General features: G+C 40.4%; 1 protein-coding gene across 1 annotated transcript in view; it reads right to left on the bottom strand.

The window, feature by feature from the left end:
- Window positions 1-24,828, bottom strand: part of nphp4 (nephronophthisis 4) — a 141,348-nt gene that overhangs the window by 91,808 nt on the left and 24,712 nt on the right. Inside the window, exons 5-7 of the mRNA XM_028409859.1 lie at window positions 16,835-16,984; window positions 14,274-14,410; window positions 74-252 (exon numbers count right to left, since the gene is read on the bottom strand). Coding sequence (XP_028265660.1) covers window positions 74-252; window positions 14,274-14,410; window positions 16,835-16,984 — 466 coding nt within the window. The remainder of the gene's footprint in view (window positions 1-73; window positions 253-14,273; window positions 14,411-16,834; window positions 16,985-24,828) is intronic.

The raw sequence follows: 24,828 nt of genomic DNA on the forward strand, positions 1-24,828 counted from the left end.
GTCTGATGACAGAATTATGCCCCACCGTACCTTGTGGCTGGCTTATAGCTGTAGACATTCACATGTAGCTTACCTGTCCCTACCGGACTGCTTGGAGGTGCTGTCTGCTCGCCCTATCCGCCCCGACGTTAACGGCTCCAGCACCACCACTTGGGGCTTGTCAAGGAAACACCAGCCGTTGTGGACGCCGACGTGCAGCCTCCTCTCCTGAATGACGACTGTCCTGAGTGTGCCCTCCGGTCCTGGCTGTTTCTGCAGGTCAGTGAAAAAGAAGACAAGGGTTATGACACAAACCAATTATATATGTGTGCACTCTTGATCAAGGTTTTGACCTCCATCCACTTTGTGTGCCTTCTTAAATGTGATTATGCTCTTCAATTTAGTGCCATGCCCTTAAATGCCCTTCCTGGTGTAGTGTCAAAGAATCTGACTAGCCTAGTTTGAAGCCTTGACCTTAACCCCCATCAGCACATAAAATGAACCGGAACACCATCTGTCAGCTGTGTGGCTGAACACGCTGATTCTGAGCAAATCTCTGCAGCCAGGTTCCAAAATCTGTTGCCAAGTCTTCCCAGAGGAGCAGAAGGCACAGTAAAGATCATGTTTATATACTGCCTCATATTGCACACCTTCGAATAAATATATAATACATCTTTAAACAATTAAGCTGTAAAAAAAACACTTCAATATTTTTTCTGGGGTAATTCCAAGGTATCAGTGACAGCTTGTCCCAATTATTTCCTCACACTATCCTCAGGTCATTCTCCACCCTACTGAACTGACTGTGTCTGTGGTCAAGCATGTCAAGAACGTCCGTGGCACATTGCTGAAGAGTGGTTTAGCACTTCCTGTGCTGGGAAAACTTCATGACATGCCTTGAAATCCAACAACAAGCCATGGGTGACTAAGGATTCTGATTCTGAAAAAAAAAACAAAAAAAAACAAGAATTTCCCCTCGGGGATAAATAAAGTAATTTCTGATTCTGATTCTGATTCTGAAAATAAAATCACAGAGCACTCAATCGCCAGAATAAAAGCATAATCAAAGTGAATGGCAGCTTGGGCTACAGCTGTTTTAGCTATGCTAGGATCTAACATAGTGACTGTTGTGCTTTAATAGGAACAATCATTATGTGGATTAATTCAGCCTCTACAAACTCATCTATGCATGAACAATGGCAGTTCTGTTTGAACAGAGGGGTGGTATTAGTGCCTGAGATGCCAGATGTTAGTGTGTTTTTTTTTTTTTTTTTTGGAAGATGCATTTTTATTTCAGAATTATCATAACGTTTCTACATTTTAAATCATGTTGGCTTCACACTCTCAAACAGTGCTGACAATGAGTAACATTCACCATCTGACAGGAAGCATGTAACTGCATGTAAGCCAGGTAGCAAACGGCAAATCCTTGCACCACAGATGCAGGATACTGCAGTAGTTAGAGCACTATTGCCATGTATTGAGAAAGAAAAACACAGCCGGTCAGCTGGGCCTCTCTGTGTGGGGTTTGCATGTTTCACCATGCTTGCGTGGGTTTTCTCTGGGTGCTCCTGCTTCCTCCCACATTCCAGTGACGTGCATGTTAGGGTTAATTGGAGAGTGTAATTAGGCCGCAGGTGTGAATAGGGGAGTATAAATTCTTGTTTGCCTTTGTGTACAGGGTGACGTGGGTAAATAAAATAAATATATAGAAATATATTTGGTGGATTTTGACATCTCAGCCGTGATACACTGTATATAGTAACTCATGCTGACATCTGTTGATGTTTAACAGGGGAAGGAACAGACATTGAGACAGCTTGTAAATAAATTCCCAGGTAATGTAGAGCTGCAAATGAACATTGTATACAGTATGTTGTTGCTGGAGCACTATCAATATGTATACTATAGCTCTTCCAAGATGGTAAAAAAATGATATGCTGAATTATTTCTTCTGAATACATCCAGTTAGCAAATGTTATAAAATACATCCACAGTCTGATGGTGATCTTTACAGCCACCTCATACCTGCTGCTGCTGCTGCTAATGCACAGCTGACTGACAACTGTTCAGTGAGTGCCTGTAAACTCTCTAACCCCCCCAAGAACGCAAAGCTGCATCCCACTCATTCCCACTCATTTCGTTTCAGCCTTCTTTCTTTCTTTCTTTCTTTCTTTCTTTCTTTCTCCTCCTCCCACTCTCCCTTTCTTTCTCTTTCCGTTGTCACTCTCTCTTTCTGTTCCCCTCACTGCTTAAAACCTTCTCCATATCCACCCACACCTCCTCAATCAAATTAGCATATCAATTCAGAGTTTTTTTTTCCGTTTTAAAGCAGGAGCAGCAGCCCAGCCTGCACGGATACTGTACAGCCTACATATATCGTTGCTGTTGTCCTCGTGTTACATCCCTGCATCGGCTGTGTCTGTCCCTTCCTCTGTCTGTCAGTTTACTACCTCCCCTTGTTATCGTTCTCTCACTTACAAGCTGTATGTGCTCACGATGTAGCGATGGAAGATTAGGGTTCTTGTCCTAACCCTACGCAATTCCTTCCTTTGCTCATGGAAAGCTATCATCTCATCTCAATTGCTCTATTTTTGTGGTAGAAAGATCCACATTGGTAACACATACTGACAGCTAAAAAACAAAAGCCATATGGAAAGAAAATCAGAGAGAATGTGCTTGGGTTTAATAAATCATAAATAGCAGGCTTTGTGAGAAAAAAATGTACTTTACTTATATTTCCAGATATTGTGACTCACTAATGCTAAACTCTATGTATAGTGTGTTTTGAATCGTGTCAGTGCTCATTTGGCTTTCACAGTGTTACATAACTGTCTTCCAGCTGGATCACACAGACTAAGGCTCCAATCAATTAACGTTTGCCGTCTGCAAGCCAAGACTCAGGATGTTCCTGCACGGCGGAGTGTACTTCATACAGGACTCAACAGCATGTGCAAGCTAAATAATTAACAGACAAAATGATGAAAAACAAACAGACACTAAGTCCCAGTATGCGAGGTGTTCCAAGTGAAAATAACAGAGAGAAAGGTGTGATGAGTGATTGATAGCTTTTTGACCAAAAGTAGAAGGAGATGAGCTCGCATGATGTGAATTTGCAGTCCAGCTCTTTTGGCGCTTATGCATAAAGTTGGGAGTCAACAACTATTTAAAATCCATGTCAGCCAGCACGGTTCACAAGGACTTGGTAATACTAGTAGTGGTGAAGAAGCAGCAGACATGACCTGAGCTCCCAAAAAGGGGCCATCTCTGCAGGACCTAAAAGGCAAAGTGATGTTTCACGCTGAGACAGAAAGATGGTCACAGCTACGAGTTGGCGGTTAGGAATGTGGATTTGAACTCATCCAAGAACCATGTGATTGTTTCTCCCATCCACAATGATAAAGGAGCTCAGTCACTGCCATTTTGTTTGATAACTATGTCATCATCACTCCTGTGGACCACTTTCTAGAGGTCTCAGATGCAGGAGAGGCTGCAGCAGCCCCTACTGGCAAAGTGATGTAAATGCAACGATTCTATGTATGTTTTTATTTAGTGCACATTTGACAGCATATTAAGAACATTGTTTGTAAATTGGTTGAAATACAACATTTTGTGTGTGTGCGATTATGGGTTAGCCCACTTGCTGTAAAAGTCTGGTGCCCACTCACATCCCAAGCTTTCTGTTTCTGCCCATCCACTTCAGCTTCACTCATGCTCCACTGCTTTGCCTGTATTTAGACAAACCAGGAGTTAAGGCAGAGTCATGTGCTGGCAATATGGCGACGGTCGAAGCCTCTCACAGTGCCTCTCACTCACTGCTAACATTGTTCAAATTTGTTAAATTTTAGCCATTAAAATGAATACAAAAATCATGAATGAGTAGCATTTAATATGTACTAATTTCAGCACCCCCACCTCTGACTAACTTCCAGCCTCCCTGCTCCATATGCTACATGAACTGCTCTGTATAAGCAGCTAAGAAATAAATGGCAACTAGCCTACAATCACACATCATGGACACAGTTATGATTTTAGTATCACAAAAAAGATGATTTCAGATAAGATCAAATCAGCGCCGCACTAATTTGAGCTTGAAATAAGTGTGATAGCTGATATGTACATCTAAACCAGGTGACATAGCAACAAGTGATAATAATACGTTCCATTATAATTATTACAAACTGAAATTAAACTCTCTGTGTTATTACTTCCATTCCTCATATTTATTTATTTTATTTTATTTTTTGACATGAAGAAGTTTTACCTTTTTACATTGTAATAGGTTTAAAGGTTTAATAGGTTTAATAGGTCTAAAGGTACACATGCAGTGTTGTTTCTTACATCTTATATAGTAACAATAGATTTAATGTTGTCACTATGCTGTATTTTTTCCATCAACAAACCCAAAAAAAACATCTTGGCCTGTGTGAGTGGCAGCTATCAGGTGATATCTGTAATGCATTGTTTTCAGTGACATCCAGATTATAATGATCATTGTGTATTTCTCTACACAGTGTGTCTGATCTTTCCAGCACAGCAGGGTGGAAAATGCCTTTGTCTTTGGTTGGACAGGTCTGCCATGAAGCATCTCAAAAAGGAAAATCAAAGATAGACAGAGAGAAAGTTGTTTATAAGAGAACATCAGTTAAAACGCTGCTTTCTGTTCTCTTCATTCGTCTCCTAACCCCTCCTCCTCCTCCTCCTCCTCCTCCTCCTCCTCCTCCTCCGAGTTGCTCTTTCATTTATTTCATTGCTATTTTTTTCTCACTCGTCAGTTTCCCTCTCTCTCTACCTATCTTGCTCTCTATACTCTTTCTTCTCCCTCTTGCCTCTGTCTGCTGCCGTCACAGATTTCTTCCTCCCTCGCCTGAAATATGAATATTTTAGAGCTAAGGAGCTTAAAGGGAACAATGAAATGGCCCTCAAGTTAAATTATACTCCATTTCCAGAGTCACAGAAGAGGGACGGCTTTTTTTTTGAGTGATGAGAAACTACATGGGTCTCTCTCTCTCTCTCTCTCTACCTTTCGTGGCATATTTGTGATATTCACCCCTGGAGTGTGCTTCACATGGTGCCTTGTAAGCAATCAACAGGGTCCCTGCAGCTATCATAAGGCCCACTTGACATCCATGGAAAAAAGGGAGGTTTATGTGTTTTTGTTTTTTTTCCCACCATTAAAGGAAAAAGAAAGGGGAAGGCAGAGCTGGACTAATTTGCATTTGGAGGCAGTTTGTTTTAGAGCTTTGTTAACAGAGTAAACAAAAGCAGAGTGTTGTAAGAGAGGAGTTTGTGGTGTAGGCCTTTTTTGTCTTCTAATTAGACGAGTCACCATAGCGTGGGTGTTTTAAAAGGGAAACTAAACATTCTGCTTAACCATCCATTTTCTGCTTAAAGAAAAAAGAAACAGAAAATAGAAGCCCAACTATCTGTGATGCTGCAAAACTGACTTTATACCAACATGGGCACTATTCTTCAATTGCATAACTCACTTTTCTAATGTGTCTGCAGTCTCATAGAAAAAAATGGCCTTAGTCCTTTGAAATCTGTGTTGGGGATAAAGTGCTCAGCACAAAGACAACGATAAAGCTGGTGGAAACATAGAGTTTCTTATCTTAGAAAGAAATAAAATATCTAGAGAAACACACTTCTATAACGTGCAGTGCCCATTGAGCGCCAGTGGTGGAGGAAGTACTGAAGCTTGGTACTTAAGTAAAAGTACAAGTGCTACATCAACAATCCTACTTAAGTAAAAGTCTTAAGTACTTACTTTTAAATGTACTTAAAGTATTAAAAATAAAAGTACTCACACACAGAATATATATTATTGATTTCCATTGCAAAGGATCTGAACAGGTTAAAATAATCAAAGAAATCATCTTAAAATTAAAAAGGACAATGTGTAGTTCATTTCCATTTTCAGTCCAGAAGCAGCTATGGACAGGTCTGTGTGTCATGAGGCAGGCTGTGGGCATCAAGTGAACAGAGTGGCTGCTAATAAAAAACAGGCATTCAGCATGTTTACTGTGTCAGTATTCCTGCTGTAGATTCATGTTATGATTCATGTTTACCAGACATTAATGGATGGACCTATGTTAGCAGACAGTAGCTAACTAGTTAGCTAACTGAGCCAGAGCACCGGCATGATGACTGAGGCTCATTATAGAAACACAGCTGGCAGCGTGACACCACCTCCATGCAGAGTCTGACCTCACATCAGTCCAACACTGTGTTCATCAAATAACAAGTAACTACAAACACTGTAGACAGTACAGATAATATCTGTAAAATGTAATGGAGTAAAAGTATGAAGAATGCACTATTATTTTTACTTAAGTAAAGTATAAAAACATAAAAAATTATTTAAGTACAGTAACAAAGTACAAATACTTAGTTACTTTCCACCACTGTTGAGCACAGACAGTGGTTTGTATGTGCTTCCTTATGAATTTGTAATTTTTTTCTGTTTTTGGACATTTGGACTGTTTTTGTCCCTCATCTGCATTTCAATCAGAAATAAAATGACAAACACCTTTGAAGTAGAGAAGCAGAAGGTAATTTTCTTGCCCGAGTACTTACACCTGAAAATGGCATTACCATTGTCAACTGTTAAACAATGAAGACTTTCGTACATTCAATTTAGCGGTCCAACTGCTGGGTGAGGAAGCGGGAGACGTTGGGGGAGTGAGGATGAAATATTAGTAAGCTAAATTGATTTGGATGGGGTGGATGCTGTCATTGGAATAAAATAAAATTGCTGAAAAAGAAAGTCATTTACAGCGAATTTAGAAATAATAGCAGAGAAACGGAAAGCAGGCAGCAGCTGCCTTATTGTGTGACTTTGAGGAAAATGAGTGCAGATTGTCAGAGAAGCATAAATGACTTTTTGAAGGTTATTTCTTTGTGCTCAAAAGACAGGAGATGAAGCTCTCTTTAGTGGCTACAAACTGGAAACACACGTGAGGCTCCCGACAGCGTAGAAGTCTCGAGTCAGTAATGAATGGATGGTAACTTTAAAGGCTGTATTGCGCCCTGTGGTCTTACTACTAATAATAAAATATTGTGATTCCATTTGAATGTTTGAACTTACATACATACATTAAATAGGGGTATTTATAACTAATTTTAAATATTTATTATTTTTGGAATTTTGAATAATTATGCTACTTTGAGTGACAGGTGTGTGGCAACCCACAGCATGAGTTTCCTGCAGCTTCACTCTCAGGGAAACTTCTAAAGTCACTCCCCCCTACACAGACGTGCACAAGCACCTACCTAATGTTGCCATAAGTAAAAATAAGTGTGACTATTGTCAAAGCAGCATGTTAGCATCACACTGATATGGGAAGACAAGCTAAAAACGTCAACGGCAAGGTTTAGCTTTAGCAATCCAATATGGCTGGTGAGTAAAGTACAAGTAGGAAAAGAAGCAAAGCATGCTATTGGTTGATATAACCTATCAATCAATGCCTTGCAGTCCACTCAATAATGATCGGTAGTCATACATAAGCTACAGATGGCGAAAACCCACTTTTTTTCCCCTTTGCAGTGTTAAGACCGTTTCAAAGGATACAACAAATAGTGGCTGTTGGATGAATTTACCAACGCAGGTTTTCATGGTTTGTGTGTAATATGGATGAACAAAACAGAAGTTCCAGACCGTCTTCATTTCTAACAGATGCTTCAGCAGCTCTGCTGAAGAAAGCCAAGCAAACCCACTTTCACCGTCTGGGCTGCACTGAAAAAACAAAATGCTCCTCTCACTGTGAGGAAAATATTTGAACGTCCGATGTGCCAGAGGAGAACTTTCTAATCAACAATTGCATTGCAGAAGTACATAATTCTAACCTATCTTCATCACATATTTAATGACACACCTCCTCGGCTGTGCTATGTCATCTGTTGTCATGTAGAGGCTGCACACAGATACAGACACACAAGCAAGCCTCAGTCAGCGGGAGTGAACTCAGGATGTTTTCAGCTAAATCAAATCAATCTTTTTTTCAGAAAAAAAAGCACCAAGGTACACTTTCGGTGTTTCAGTGAGTGTGCGTGTGTGATGCAAATTCCACAAAGCTGCATGTTTATGGAGGCCCAGAACACTACCAAACAAACACAGCTACTGAAAAAACACAAACATGTGCTGTGAGACAGAGGTCAAAGAGATTTTCATCATCAAATGTATTTTTTTATATACATGCTTATGTGTCTATACTAACCATAGAAGACTTACAAACACCTGGGTTACGTTTAGCTTTTTTGCAAGGTTGCTTTTATTTCAGAAAGGCATCATTAAAAGCTGTCAGAAATTCATCAAGAAGTTTTTTTTTGTTTGTGTCAGTACTTTGTGAAATCAGTGTGTAGGCTGTTGTAAAAGGTAATAATAACTCTACAGATGGTAACTGTCATCTCAAGGGGAGTGTGTGAGGGAGAAAGAGCAAGGGAGTGAGAGAGAGAGAGAGGCAGGTGATATTATGTCCTATGTGAGTTTTGTATAAGCCAATTACAGAGTGAGTTACACAACTTCAACAACTCTTATTGTTGACAACCAGCAAACTGGTTGAGGAATAAAAGGAACATGTGTGGTTTTTCTCTCCTTTTTAAACAGGTTAGTAACACAGTAATCAACAGCATATGTGAAATGTGTGGAAACTATATTTCCAGTGAGTGAGTGAGTGAGTGAGTGAGTGAGTGAGTGAGTGAGTGAGTGAGTGTAGTGTCGCCACCCACGCAGTGGATGTTAGCTCCCCCATATTGAGGGTGAGTCATGCATGGCAAGAAACAGTGGCAGCATCATTAGCATGCTGCTCTCATCCTCCCACTCCTCTACTCCTTAACAAATTTTAACTGGCAGAGAGCTTCCACCGATAAATCACTGTTGCCCTACTGCTGAAACACTCCCATGATTCACAACCAAAAATATTAAGTCAAACACACACACACACACACACACTATTGCCTCTCTGGTACTTTCTTTCCCATTTCATACGGTTTGTCCCTGAGCAAAACATAACACTCTTCATCCAGCACTACTACACCACATGAGCGCATTATGTTTTGGTACAGTACAGAAACCACTAACGTTCAGTCCAACTCAGAATATCAACAAGATACAAGATTATAAGAACACATAAGAATATTTAAATTATATATTTAAATGTGATCTGTATTTTTATTTCTAATCCATCTGGCATTATTAAAACAGAGGAGTGATGATGAAATGTATTTTCATGATGAGTATGAATACACTTGCTCCTCATGTAATTAAACACTGTTTTACAATAGCACAGTAATGGTACTTTCTTTATGAGAATTTTAAATACACAGCTTACAGTCCTGGCAAATGATGTTTTCCTTGTTTGGGAAATATAACATGTAAGGCTTTGTAGTGGACAAAATGTACACGTTGGTGTCCATATATTAATAGCAATACACCAATCTGACTTTTTCAGTCCCACTAATAATAGCAATATCTTAGCTTTACATATTTGCCTCTACCAGATACTGATCTGATACCATTTTTATTGGCATAGCAAGCGTGATATATCTCCATATAGCTGACTCTTTGACTCGCTTCATGTCGTTGCTTAAGTGTACAGCCATGCTGTGAGTGCTGCCTGCTTATGCATGACGTAACACACACTGCATGTATAGAATTACAGTGAATAGATGAATCAGCCCCATTATCCCATACCATAGCTATTAAGTAAACATTATGGCTAATCCACTGATATTACTGTGGGATCTGTGCACCCCTAGTTGCCCATAGTTGCATGTTTATTAAGTCACAGACCGCAGCTTGTCTTCAGGTAATGCGCGTCCATGTGATTGGGAGGTGTGGCTTCGGGGTGAGCTCCGAGAGAAAGGGGCGTGTGTTTACTTTTGAAATCTGGCTGACTCTCATTGAGTTTTCAAAATCTCCCACCCTACCTTTAAGACAGTATGTATTCTGTCTTCCTTTTAAATTCCAATGTTAAAAATAAATAAATAAATACATACAAGCAAATGACCTGGCCATGTGTGCACAGTTTACAAGGTGAAAATGTGTCATTCAAATCTTTCAATAAATAAAACTTTTCAACATGAAAATGACTCAACTCCCTCTTCATGCTGTTCCGTGATTTATTTTTCTTATTTTTTTTTTTTTATGTGAAAAACATTTAACCTCTTTTCACCTTTGGACACCAATTCAGCCTTAAACAATTTACAAGTTTATGCTCCATAAAACTTTCAGCGTCAGAGTTTCAACTGTTTTTCAGCCTTTTTTGTCGGTTGGCCTCCAGATTCTAAAACAGCTAGCCTCATTCATTTTGTGTATTTTTTTTCTGTGCACTTGTGATTGCAGTTAACCAACAACTCATCTTCCTATGTCAATAAAGCAGCACAGAGAAATGTGTCGCCTCAACTGGCAACAGCTACCATCAACACAAACTGGACACCCACACAAACATTGGAATCCCCTTAAAATAATGAAAAAAAAGGACTTCATTGCATGTACTCTAAAAGAAAAAAGATTCAGTGACTTCTATAACATTACACATCACTGCATCAGGAACCGTGACTCTTAAGTTTATGAATCTGCCTGTCCTCATTCAAACGCTGTGCATTTTCTGACTTATAGGGTCTATAATCAGTCGCAGTCTACTTCATCTAATGATTGGATCGTCAATCATTACCAAGACCTGCATTTCATGAATATTTGATGTGAGCCAAGTGCATTAAACTCCATTCATCTGCACAGCTTCAGCTACAGTGGTAACCGGCCTGCAGCCAAACTGAATGTCCTTAGAGAAAAACACGCAGGCGCCTCCTATTTAAGAACCGTTCGGCCTCCTTTGTCTTTTTTTTTTATAGTAGTGCGTCCACAGGGGGAGTCCTACTTTGAGTGAGTTTTCTTCTTTTAGGACAAATGAAAACTTCCTGAGCTTTGTTGCCAGAGTCTTTCTCCATTCATTAAATCAGCCTACGGCGTTTTGTTCTGCCTGCGGGGCGGCATTGGTCCTGGCCTGCTCCTCTCCTCCTCTTCATCATCTTCTGTTCTCTCCGGTCGTTTGATCACCGGCCGAGATGTTGCATAATTTTTGACAAGATCTCAGGGCCCCTTTCATCAGGAGTAATAGATTTTATTGAAGATGTAGGTGAGCGGCTGCTACAGGTTATTTGAGGTGATATAGCCTCGGGCTTCACTCAAACTTGTGGAAAGCAGACATGTTCATGCAACCCCGAAGATGAAGAGAGTGAGGTTTTTTAACCGGAGGTCAGAGTGTGTTTGGAGAGGTTCAAGACCACGCTATAAATTAGTCTAGTGCTCATTAAAGTGCAGTGCAAAGCGATGGAAAGTAGCTACAGTGATTCACATGAAAAGCACATCAACTAGGGCACAGGCTGTATAATATTAGAGAGAGTGGACTGTAAGAAGAAGCCACTCTGGGATAGTTTGTGGAGCTAAAAATAGGGAGATTATGTGAGGACTGTATGTCAGACTAGCAGCAGGATTTGTCTCGTGCTGCCCTCTACATTCATCTGCCTCCCATTCCTCTTCATTTTCATCACTCCTCTACTTCTCCCTCAAAACCAATCTGGGCACAGACACACTTTTTTTTTTTACAGCGCACACACACACAACAGTCAAACTGAGTTGGCGGGTGAGGTGTCAGCATCACTGTCAGAGACAGCTTGACGACAATCCCGCTGGAGTCACACTTTTAAAGGTCACACACAGATCACACACACACGTTTTTTTTTTTTTCTTCTTACTCCTGTCTCACTCACACACATACACACACACACACTTTAATTAAAAGCTGCAATCAAGCTGACTTCTGCATACATTAGCACCTCTCACAGACGTGAGAATGTCGTCATTTCGTCTAAGTTAGAAAAGTCTGGATGGAATATTTAACTAATCTGTGCAACTTTGGGTTGGTTGAAAGGACCTGCAAAGAACGCTCAATTGAAAAGAAAAAAAAAAACTGTGAATGCCAAAAGGAGGAGATGATTCATGCTACATGTCACAGAGGGAAAGGAAGTTGTCTGCTTTGCATTGTTTGCATTTAAACAGTGGAGGATGCATCACAGAGCATACGTCAGTGCAGAAAGATTTGATTGTTCATATGAGAGGTGAAAACGAGTGAAGAATGAGGAGGTATATATATATATAGTATACATGCGCACACACAAGGCCAGAGATATAATATAATATTCTCTGATTAGTAATGCACAAACATGATAAAAGTCCTTCATCCCACTCCCAGCCTGCTGAGGCTTTAATGGCCATTGTCCTGAGGGTGGTAAAGTTGCTTTGGGAGTACAAAATGTACCTCTGAAAATTTAATGGAAATTTTGCCTATTAAATTATGATGTTACGTGTGTGTCCATTTATTAATTAATCCATTAACTGTGTCCCTGCCTTTTTTTTCTTCTTTTTTTTTGGTCGTATAAAAAGCTCTTTTTGCTGCTCTTTTGCTGCCATGGTTTCAATCTGGGACTCACTGCATTGGCACAGGAAAGCATGGAAACATGCCTCCATGTGCCAAGAGGGGGCTGATTCTCTACACAGCCTCCCTTTAAATATAACTGAACTGATCCCTTCAGTGGGTCGGGAGTAAAGGACAGGACCTTCCTATAAGGATCTGAGAGTAACCCAAAAAGGGGGGGGGGGGGGGTATTAAATACATTGCATTGCTGGAGTTGCAGTTATTAGAATAATGTTGACTAAAATTTAAACCAAAAAAATCTCTACTGACGCCAGTCTGGAGTACTGGGGCTCAGTTGAGACCCCAGCATGTCAAGATACCCCAGGAGGGGTATCTTGAGCACATCCTCACTGCCAAAGGCACTGTGGGAAGGTAGGTAATGCTGGTGTCATGACCAGCTCTTGAGCGCATTAGCAGACACAATCTGCACAGCAATCCAGGGCAGCAAGAACCAGAAACCCTAAAAAGTCTGAGGAGCTGATTGTTGAATGCCAGAGCAATGGCTGGAATGCTGTGAGCTCTGAACCTCCTTGGAATCAAAGGACAGCAGCTTTAAAGTGCCACCAAGAACATCCTAGAAGTAGCTGAGAAAGCCTCGAGGTGATTGTGGATCAGAAGAGGGGATTTATTGTTTAGTGGCTTGATCGCCCTCAACTAGATCTCCCTGAAAATTAAAGACCCGAAACACCCAAAGACCCCCAGGTTCATCACTGAAGATAGCACAATCGGGTGTATTTTAAATGAGGTACATGTGGTGATATAAACCACAGTAAATTATAGCAAGCCCATCAAATGATCGCATAAGATGTCTATCTTCTCTGTCTATGTTGCAAATTAGAGATGAGGGACAAATCTGCTTTGACATGCATATTTATCCCTCATTTGTCAAAAAATACACCTTTCACTGTGCTATTAGTGTCTAAAATGATAGTTAAGGGTGAAAGGAACTTAAGTCATAACATAAATGGTACTGTTATTCTATCGCAGCCCAACTTATCATAAACGTACAAGCTGGAGGGAGCTGTGCCGACTATAATAAACTTAATCAACTCTAAACACTCCCTCGGTCCCCCGTGTTTGAGTTTGAAGATTCAGCCCAGCAGTATCAAAGAGCAGCTGGAAAGAGATATGGAGTGACAGTGTTGTCATATAAATTCTCATCCGTACTAAAGACACATCTCACTTAGTCTGAAGTGAACAGATAGGGGCCCTGTGCAAAAGCCATTGTACATATAATTGCTAGTCCAAAGTTGCACCTGTCAAATGCGGTTAACCATCTGGGTTTCCATAGACGAGTAAAAAAGGGGAAGAGAATAGATAAGCTCCATTTAGCTTGGGAGGCGATGTGCCTTAAATTGCAGTGGCAGCTGTAAAGGGGCTTGTGCCTTCACACTAAAGAAATAGAAAGTGAGATAAAGGAAAGCATCGGGACGGAGAAAATAATCTTGGCAAAAGGTGTGTCAAGGCCATCGCGGCCATCTTTAATTTGAGGAGTGTAGCGAACGGTTACCTAGAAGGATGAAATGTTATCAGGATTGTATATATGTGTAAATTTACAGGAGCGAACCAGAAGGTGATTTGTTTTTTTTTTCCCCCTGTAAGCGCACCAATGCATTTAAAAGACATGGCTGGTAAAGAAGGAAAATATGTATTTCTGTATGTGCATAAATATTGCCTTTCTGAACATATCTGGCATTCATTTTTCTCAATAGAAAATGAGAATACAGAGCAAAAGTTGAATGGACATGGTCATGACAAACTGTGATGTTTCTGTCTGCTGTGACATCAGAGGCTGTGTGTGTTATGGAAGTTTGGCCTTACTGTGTTATGGCAATCAGCATTGATCAGCTGCAGCAGCTGGCTCTCGAACTTCTCCAGGGACGGCTGGAGGGAGATGGTCAGTCTGTTCAGGGTGAAGGGCAGCATCTTGAACAGCTGAGGCCTCAGCAGAGTACCCCCTGATAGCAGAGAGAAAATAGCAACAACATGTACACATTCCCTGATATTCAGAGTATTTGTGATAAATCTTGAACATTTGTAATCAGGTTAGATTGTCATCGACCCCAAAATATTTACCCCTGTCGTCCCAGAAAAAGGTCAAGCAGAAATGTATATTTGAGACACTGCTCTCTAAGCCTTAAACAATTACAGATTAGTGATCCAATTCTATATTGCACTGCACAATGTAGAAAACATCAGCATGACATTAGGACTTTGACGTTGACATGGCTGATGGCTAATGTCAGGAGTCGGGGGAGGGAAGGTCATAAACGGTGTGTATGAAGCAGAAGAAAGAGGGTCAGAGGTCTGCACTATAAGCTAAAAACATACCCTATAGCCACTTGGCTCTGCTGTTAATCCTGCTCTCCAGTGGTCGCTTACCAAGAGCTTCGACTGCCTGTCAACATGACTGACTGGTTGTTCATATCTATTCATAGTGTTTATAAGTAATATTTATATTTCAAGATCTTTTCTGAAAGTGAAAGTAAGCATTAGGACTAGTTAACATCTTAAGCCATCTAACAAAAGATACATTGAAAACTATATTTTTCTTCTCTTATTTATCATTTGCCTTTAAAATCTTCTAAATAACACTTCAAAACTACCTCTTAATCCCTCAAAAAATTCCATATACATCAGGATTATATGTATATACTCCATGTGTTTTTGGTGAGCTGCCCAATGTCAATCACTGGTATATTTACGCCACAGAAAAACAGCAGCACTTATGTCAAATCGTCAAACAAAAACTGCCATTTAAACCCTTAATTGAATCGACAGAAGAAGCATTGGATGAAGACTGTGAATTCCCCAATCAGACACAACAAAAAGAAAATAGCCAATGTGATTTAATCTCTTCGAAAGCAATGCAGCTATCAAGTGTTTCATTGCAGCCCTTGTCTCTGGAGCGCAGAGTTGAACTGTTCTGAATGCGGCATGAATATCAAGCTGGTGGCTGTAGTCTTAAAAGGCAGCTTAGGTCTCTGCTGCTCACAGCCCCAGAACATGAAGAGGATTAGCCTGCTACCATACCTCCCACTGACTCCCCATGATTATAGCTCTGCACTGTCAGACTTCATTACATTCCCCCTTACAAACTTACTCCCTAAGTACTGCAGACAGTTTAACTTCTGATGGAACAAAGTTTCCAAAAAAGGCCATTACTAGGAAGTATGATGAATGCCCTGTATGTTACTATGACAGCTGGAGGAAGACAAGTGATGTATGTAATGCAAGATTGCAACTGATGTGCTGAATATTTTCAGCCATGACAGCTGAATACAGACAAAAAATATCACAGGAGTACACAATTTTGTCTGGTAAAACAGGAATGAATGAATCAATTTTAATTTTTCCAACACTGCATAATTTTTCAAGACAAGCCATTAATGCTTATATATAACAAAGTGTATCATGGACTTTGGTTCGCATTGTTGGCAGTAAGTCAGACGTTTCCCCGGTGCACTGCGGCAGGGCTGCACTTTGTCACCGGTCTTGTTCATAACATTTATGGACAGAATTTCTAGGGGCAAAGGGGCTGGAGAAGATCTGGTTTAGGAACCACAGGATTTCGTCTCTGCTTTTTGCAGATGATGTCGTCCTGTTGGCTTCATCGAACCAGGGCCTCCAGTGTGCAATGGGATTGTTTGCAGCCGAGTGTGAAGCGGCTGGTGTAAGAACCTCCAAGTCCATGGTTCTCGACCAGAAAAAGATTTTCTGCAGATTGGAGGAGAGCTCCTACACCAAGTGGAAGAGTTTGTGTATCTCTGGGTCTTATTCATGAGTGAGGGGAGGATGGAATGGGAGATTGATAGGCGGATTGGTGGAGCTTCTGCAGTAATGTGGTCGATGTAACTGTCTATCGTGGTGAAGAAGGAGCTGAGCTGAAAGGCAAAGCTCTCAATTTATCGGTCAATCTACATTCCTACTCTGACCTATGGTCATGAGCTTTGGTAGTGACTGAAAGAATGAGATCATGAATACAAGGGGCCAAAATGGGTTTCCTTCAAAGGGTGGCTGGGCGCTCCCTTAATTATAGGGTGAGGAGCTTGGTCACCCGCTGCTCCTCCACATTGAGAGGAACACCTCCCTGGTGGAGAAACTATGTGTCTCGGCTGGCCTAGGAACACCTTGGGATTCCCCTGAAAAAACTGGAAGAAGTGTCTAGTGAGAGGGAAGTCTAGGTATCTATGCTTAGACTGCTTCCCCAGCAACCCTGCCCCAGATAAGTGGCTTGAAGATGGATGGATGGATACGCAAAGTCCAGGTATTGGTATTGTTATAGTGACTAAAGGTATATAAAGTATATGCTTGCTCTTTTTAACCACTTACTGCTTCATGTTTTTACAGATTCTGTTCTTGACCCTACACTTAAGGTTTACCTGTTGGTGAGGCCTCAAGTCCGGGAATGTTCTCATCTCCAGACACAAGGACATTTTCTGGAAGGACGTGCAAGACAGACAGCAACGCAGGATGGTTTTTTACCACACAGTCCAACTGTGCTCCATCAATAATCTTCAGGACACTGCTGTCTGCAAAAAAAGAGACAAAACAAATTGATATAGAACATTTCACGTGCATTCCATGACAAACAGGAATAGTGTGCATCTGAATACAAATGAGTTACACATGATATTTATCTCTAACACACCCAAAGAAACGTTATATATCTCCCTGGTGTGTCAGAGTCCAATATTTCCTCAGACACATGGAGTCAACTGCCAGCATGACAGCCAACACGCAGACACCTCCATTTTTCAATATTCCATCTAGCTGTTGGTGACCTAGGTGCAATGTTCCATTACACTGCAAGCATCATTTTCCAGGGCCGAAACTGAAATGACAACCATTCAACTTGGAAAACACGCTCGTCCTCAAGAGCACTGCAGCGTAGATGAGGTGCGAGGTATGAGCAACGAGGTAGACATTGTCATCTTTCAAGCAGGTCATCTAATGACAAGTGACGACCCGCAACTCCTGCCATCAAGACAAAGCACAGATTATTTGGGAGGTGAGTAAAGTGGTGTTTGATGCGCTGCGTATGTTGGCTTCCTTCAAGCCTGAACAATCGTTCACTCTGACAGGGTTAATGATTGCACTTTCAATAACATCAGTGACAATCAATACAAGACCACTCCCATAGGCTGTTGCAAAGGATGATTTTTTGGGTAAGGTAAGGCATTGAAGCAATGAGGGAAAATGTGGTTTGTAATTATCAAGGTAAACAAAAATGTGAGATCACTGCGGTATGTACAGTAGAACAGTAACAACAGTTCTGAATACACACAGTGGGGTGTTCAGGATGGACGTATAGGTTTACTGCCTCATTAACAACGCTGCACTAATTACTACCTGTGTACAACATGTTTGTGTTATATCACCTAAGCAGAACAGATACACGTCATTGTTTTCAGCATAAAAAGGCCAACACATCCTTGTGCATGATCAGCATAATGGGTCAATTTTGTCCTACTCCAAAAACAACAGATGGTCGTGGTTTTGCCAAATGTGGCAGACACAATTTGACCATGGCACAGACATACACCTGTATAAGAGGGGGTGGAAGGGCGGCTATAACAGACTTTAACCCACAATGCAGTGGATTACATCCCCAGTGAAACTTGCATTCCTAAATTTAATAGCTTCAAGAATGTTATTGATATTTGTTTGTGTGATGTTTATAATATGATTGCAGCATTATACATTTTTAAAAGGACAGACCACTATGTGTACCAAACAGCTGCTATCTGAACAGTAACACTTTGACTATGTTTGTCGCAGGCACTGCAGTGATGCATAAGCTCCCTATTCAGTCAAGCCTTCAAAATCGGGATGCCACAGGAGTCTGTCCTTGGTCCATTGTTAACAGTACACTGCACCTACACAATGCAGGAAATCTTTCTCTCTCTTTTGTTTCCTTTGACACGGATGATAATTATAGCCTTGTCTCTTTTACCTTATGCCTTCACAGTTCAAACAAGGTCTTTCTTCTAAACTTTTAAAGCATTTTATGGAAAATATAAAAGAAGAAAGATGAGAAACAGCACAACATCATAATGGGCATCAGATGGGCAGAGCAAACTAAAGACATTATGCCTCAATAAGCTAATAAATATACCTCTTTAACTTTGTTTTACTACTAGTGCCAAATTATACTATCTTGTTTTAGGAGCAGCTCTATTTTCATCATCAAGTTAATTACTACAAACATTACTATAAACACTGCCACTGAAAAACAAAACAGGTCATTATTACACACCCGTAAGGCTGCTGTTTGGAAGGTGAGTAACTACACTTCAGGCAGGGTTTTGTAGGAGTCACTTCTTATCCTATGAGCCCTGTCAATGGTACAAACTACAGCTTGAATATTATGTATTGCATCTATTATCAGACATATTTCTCTTTCCCATTCGCAGTCCTCCTCTCACTCCTGCTCTGTCTGTTTTCCCAGTCTGAATAGTTCCTGTAAGTACAACCAAGTAGCGCAATCTTAAAGTACAAACATTTTAAAAAGGTATGCTGAAAATTCAATAACTTCCAAAACACAAGTCCTTGTACTTTTGTACAGCAGAATACCGAAGCCCTCCCCCAACCAGGCTTTGAAATATGTTGATACAACAATTCAGTTCTACAAAAAAAACAGACTGCAAAAATGCTGAGTATTAAGTAAAAAAAAAAAGAAAAGTTTTCTCTCTCTAATAAAGGGGTTGTGCATTTGAGAAGTGTGTATAGGGATATAACATCAAGGCTTTTTTTAAAACGTATCCAACTATCTACCATAAATATCTGGGGTGTAAAAAAAAACGTTTATGAAATAAAATATTGTATTCAGAGAGGCACAACAACTTCAGACTAAAGCTGGATCCATACTCCACGAGAACAGGGAAGATGCTCATCGCTGCCGGTGTTCTGCAGCTCTCGCGGACACAAGGTCCGGGCAGAACTTTTTCTCTCAGTGGGGTGCGAGAACAATTCTGTGATTGGTCGGAATTTAGTGGGGGGTGATGAATGTGGAGAAGCGCAAGAGCTTCTTCAGATGAAGAACACACAGACAGAAGGAGGAAGTACAACGACAATCCAGCTGGCTGCTGGAAGGAGAGATATGGCGCACAGAGGAGAGTGTCTGTCCAAATGGTGGCAATAAAAATTAATCCCAGTATTGATCACGACGTTACAGCGGCTCGACTTTTGTGTGTGACGTGCGCTGCAGTGGGCGGGCCGTATGCACACACGCTTCTCGCGGAGTATGGTTCCTCCATGCCGAAACAAACTTTTTTTTTTACTCTTACCACCCAGGGAGCGAGATCTCTGTTCTCGTGGAGTATGGATCCAGCTTAAAGAGATGTTTGAGAGAGATGTCAACATTATAACCACCTAATATTTTGTAGGCCTGGCTTCCACAGACCACAGGTATCTGCCAACAAGACAGCAGATCCTGTAATCCATGAAGTTAAGGAGCTTCTGTATATGTGACTTGTTTGTCCAACCCATCCCTCATGTAGGTATAAAAGTAATATACATGATTAAGATCCAAAAGTTCCAAAGTTCCAAGATCCAAAGTTTTTTTTAGAAGACTGCATCACACTGCCCTCTTCACATAGAGTGTATACTGGTGCAATGGGTTCCCAGATAAACAACACACTAATTAGACCAGGCCATCTTTTTTCATTACTCTGTTGTAGTTTGTATTGTAGAAGATTCCTATTTTTTTCCAGTACATTCACTTTTAATTAGCTACCCAAGCTACCCAATGGTATGCTTCACCTCATGACATTTTCTGGGAGGATGCTGCCTCCAAGATAGCATCTTTTTCCAACATGGCAGCACCTGTAAGCTAGATATTTTGGCCTCACTTTTATACAATGGGTGGAGGCAGAGCTGCCTCCATCTGCATCCATCTCTACATACAATCTAAGTGTAAAATGTTCACTTACTGCCTAACCCTTTTTTACTCTTTCCTCTAAATATATGGAAAGCTAATGACTTCACAGGAAGGATAGGGGTGGTGTGCGTGTGTGCAGGGTGGGGGCGGGTTGCTGAGGGTCGGGGTGGTGTCCATTTTGGGCTGTAGACAGCTTTATCTTTTAAGTCACTGAAAAAAGGGGACTGAGAAGGAAAGAAGATGAAGTATATCAATGTGTTCTCCTCCTCTCCCTGTCTTGACTCATCCCAGTCAACACTCCTTTACTCTATCAGTTCGCTTACTACAAAAAAGTGCTTACATCTAAAGCCTCAAAAAAAAGAGAGAAAAAGGTTTGAAGAAATCTCTGAGGTTGCAGCACAGCTCCGACTCTGTTCTACAAACATTTTCAGCAAAAACGTGTTTCTCACCTTGAAACGCAGAAGAAGAAAAAAACAACAACAAAAAAATATATCAAACAACTTTCCTGACACAGATGGTGCCCAGGTGTCGGCATTTTTTTTTTCATCACTTATTTCTTGTTATTCATTATGCATCAAGCTCGAGTTCCAGTCAGATGCTGTGCATAGATTAGAAAACTACCCCCAAAAAGTCCTTACAGCAGTGGTGTGTGCTACCTCAGAGTCAGCTGAGCGGGAGCTTGGCAAGAGATGTGAAACCAGGGAAGAGGAGGAATAGAGAAAAAAACAAAAACACACACAAAAAAACAAAAATGGCTCAACATCAGACAGACACAGGCTGTGGTTCTGGGAGGTTGTGTGGAAAAGAAGCCAGTAATAAAGATGAGAGCATGAGAACTATGCAGAGGTAACAACATTTACCGAGCAGATTTTAAGTTCATTGTTCTGTATTGTTGTATTTTTCACTTTTAATAAACAAATGCAACTATTAGCTCCAAATTGCCAGATGCATACTTTTATCACAAAACCATAGATTGTTTATGCAAAATATCTACTATATTAATTATTATTCATATCACAACAAGAACAAAATATGTGTGTTGCCTCCTCAAATGTCCACTAATTTATTGTGCTACTCATCTGGTGTGTCAAGACTGATTTACTTAATAATTTAAATCTAGATTCAGCAGTAATCTGTTGCCAGCAGCTGCAACTGAAAGTGTACATTAGGTTACAGAGACCTTGTGTGCATCCTGTTGATGTTATTAATTATTCATGACAGTTTGGCGGAATCTCCTTCAGTATTTAACTCAAGTCGAGTCTCCAGGCAATCAAGTCAAGTCAAGTAAGGAAATTCTTACATTGGACATGTCAAAAGACGACAGATTGATAATATATGGTACAGATATCTATATATTTCGCCACAAAGAAGAATTTCAGTGATAAAAATTCTAAGCAAATAACGATAAAATGCTAAAAACACAGACATTTTGCTGCAAAGTGCAACAAAACAGTGTTTTCTGCCAGATACAATGGTTGTTATGGTAAACTGTGTTGGGGCATATATCGAGGACATTACTTAAGCTCTCTCGGATACCACACTTTAAACTAGAACACCACATAGTAAAATGAGAACAGAACATGTAAACCACTTAATCTGAGCCTAATCAGTTAGTGTTTACCTGAACTCAATCTGAGCGTAAGTGCACCCTGGAGCAGAAAAGCAGTTTAACTTCAGTATGTTTGTTTGAAGTTCACCCAAACATTCTGTGTGTAGGAGATGAAAACAAATGGATGCTGGATGTTGGAAGAGTTTGAGAAAACCCTGCTGACCGCGGAGAGGCTTTCTGGTACGTCAGTACGGCGAAATTTGTCACGGCAGTGCCTTCCTGCCTCCTACACGTAGACATACACAGTAAGTGAATGCATTGCATTCAAATTAAGATATGCTAATGGGAACACAATGTACCATCTGTTTGTCCTCTCATCACATTAAGAGGTACCCGGTGCAACACCACCCCCCCACCCCCCACCCCAACTCCATACTCCTCGCTCGCCTCTCTGCTCCTGCTCCTGCTCTGAGAGGAGACGCTTAGCTGAAGCCAATGAGCTTACTGCCTCTCTTCGTGCATGTTTCCTCTTCATATTTTTACCTCCCATCCTTCAGGACTTCCAAAAGCCCCAAGGCAACTTCCTTTTCTCTATCTTCCCCCTGCCCCCCCTTTCCCCATAGTTCCTATTTCCTGCCTCTTGACCCTGACTCCAGTTGTGGAAAATAGAGGGGATTTGACTTCACTGGCACCATCACTCTATTCCTTCTTGGGTAGTTTCACACTCCCTTTTTCCCCTGTCTATTCATCTTCCTACATTCACACACATTCACAACACAAATCGTTTGCTTCTTCATACAATTTACTATGTTTAAACCACATTAAAACAGAGCAAATGCATATTTTTTCTCTTGGACAGAAAATACAGAACATGATTTTTTTTCCCAGGGTGCCCTTCTGCTATTTAGCCAGACCCCTCTACTTTTTCATCATGCCAGTCATTGTGATTTGTCTCTAATATAATGTATTCAGCCTATTATTTAATATGGTGACGTTATTTAAAACAAGCAGTAATTAGAACTGTGAAAATGCTTTCTTTTATTTCTTCGACTAGACAAACCTTTTCTATTTTCTGCTCCTTTATGTATGCAATAATTACCCTAATTTCAGTGTGTGTGTGTGTGTGCATACAAACACAGAGCGTGTGGCACCCGGACACATATTCTATACAACCTATACATCATACACCAGCATATCCCTATCAGTAGCACTTCAGTATTATACATAAAAAGTCCTGTCAACTGTTGATATTGTAAATTGTCGTAAATGAATTGTGGAAATACTTATTTTATATATTTCAGTTATTTACTCAACAAGAAAGTTGTATTTTTTTGTCTGTTGTAAAAACTGCACTTATAAAGTAAAAAAAAATCAAAATTGTGCCAACAAATCCGCCTGGTGTAAGAGAGTTGAGTTTAACTGATTACAAGGCAAAATATGTTGTTTGTTTTTATTTTGGTTTGAATTTTCCCGTAAAATTTCACATGAGAAATTAAATCACTGCAATCTGTGAAAATTGCCTGTGTCTAGCTGTCTAATTATCATTTAAACCTGATCATGATTTCAGATGACTACATCTCCATCAGATTTACACAGACATGCTACACAAACTGAAAGATGGAACCACATTGGGATAATTAATGAAGTTAGTGCTGCCGTGTGTAAATGTACACATGTCTCACACGCTGTGAATAATGAATTTTGTAAATGAGCTGCCACTTGATGACTTTATGAAGTCAGTCTAACATTTTCTATGGGACCAGTAAGAATGAATAAATGTACATGAGCCCTCCTATGCTCATGTATGCAGTGCTCTGACAGTCAAATACTGCTTGTATACAAATACTGCGTCTTTTAGCAAGACGATGTTAAAAGAGTCCTTTAGCAACACAGGGTGACATCACATCCCTGAAATGTGGCCTAAAAAGGATCCTTCCTAACACTGATCCTCATATAGAGCTCAATAAATGATTAATTTGTGTGTGTGATAGTTATTATTTTGATCATTTGTGAGCTACACATCCCAAAAGGTTGTAGTATCGGAACACTAGAAGACAAATCCTTCAATCCAAAACTCAAAAATTTCAATAAACTATATTAACCCAAGCTGCTGCACAACACATAACCACACAATCCTGACTGTCAACATCACATCTCATATTACGTCCATTATTTCCCATCACACTCAATCACACTGGGGAATGATCTGATACTATTTAATAACACAAGGCACCTTCCCTCATTACATTAATATTATTTTAGGGCAAGATGAAATCGTACATCTTTTCTTTCTAAGCTGCCTGTTGTGAACAGTTCTCAGTGGAATGTGACCACATTTTACACTGCAAACAGTGGACGGATCACTGTCCTGCCTCAGCTCTCCTGAGGACAGAGTACAACTACTGTTGAATAGACAATCAGCTCCACTGTGTGAATGATACACAGTCAGGTTTGCCTGACCAGGAGAGTATTCTAAACTAAATATCTGATAAAAATATCAGCTTATAAAATATAGCCATATATAGACTTTTTTTTTTGTATAAATTGTAAATTTATTGAGATGAAATGGAATGCAAACTGAAGTCAGGTTCAGGTGAGGCCAGTTTCATTTTCCTTGTTGATTAGCAACCAAAGGTATTGCAGCCTGTTAGTGGCTGGTACAGCTGGAAGGCTCTTTAATAATTAAATCCCCAGAACCTAACAACAAATTATTTTACTTTACCTTAGTCATAAGAGCCTGCTAAATCCACCAGCACAGTACAGACATGTTGGGCTAAGTGCTGCTTGATGTCCTGTATGTTAATACCATAAATTATAAAACTTCAAATTAAGTTGGAGATATTTTATGAGCTGCCCTCACTGGCCTCTATTACCAAGAGTGCTGCCTCAACAATCTGGACCAGCAACGTGATGATAGATAGCTCAGCTAACCTCCTGTTGACCCA

The sequence above is a fragment of the Parambassis ranga genome, chromosome 7 (genome assembly GCF_900634625.1).
Source record: "Parambassis ranga chromosome 7, fParRan2.1, whole genome shotgun sequence".
NCBI classification, from domain to species: domain Eukaryota; kingdom Metazoa; phylum Chordata; class Actinopteri; family Ambassidae; genus Parambassis; species Parambassis ranga.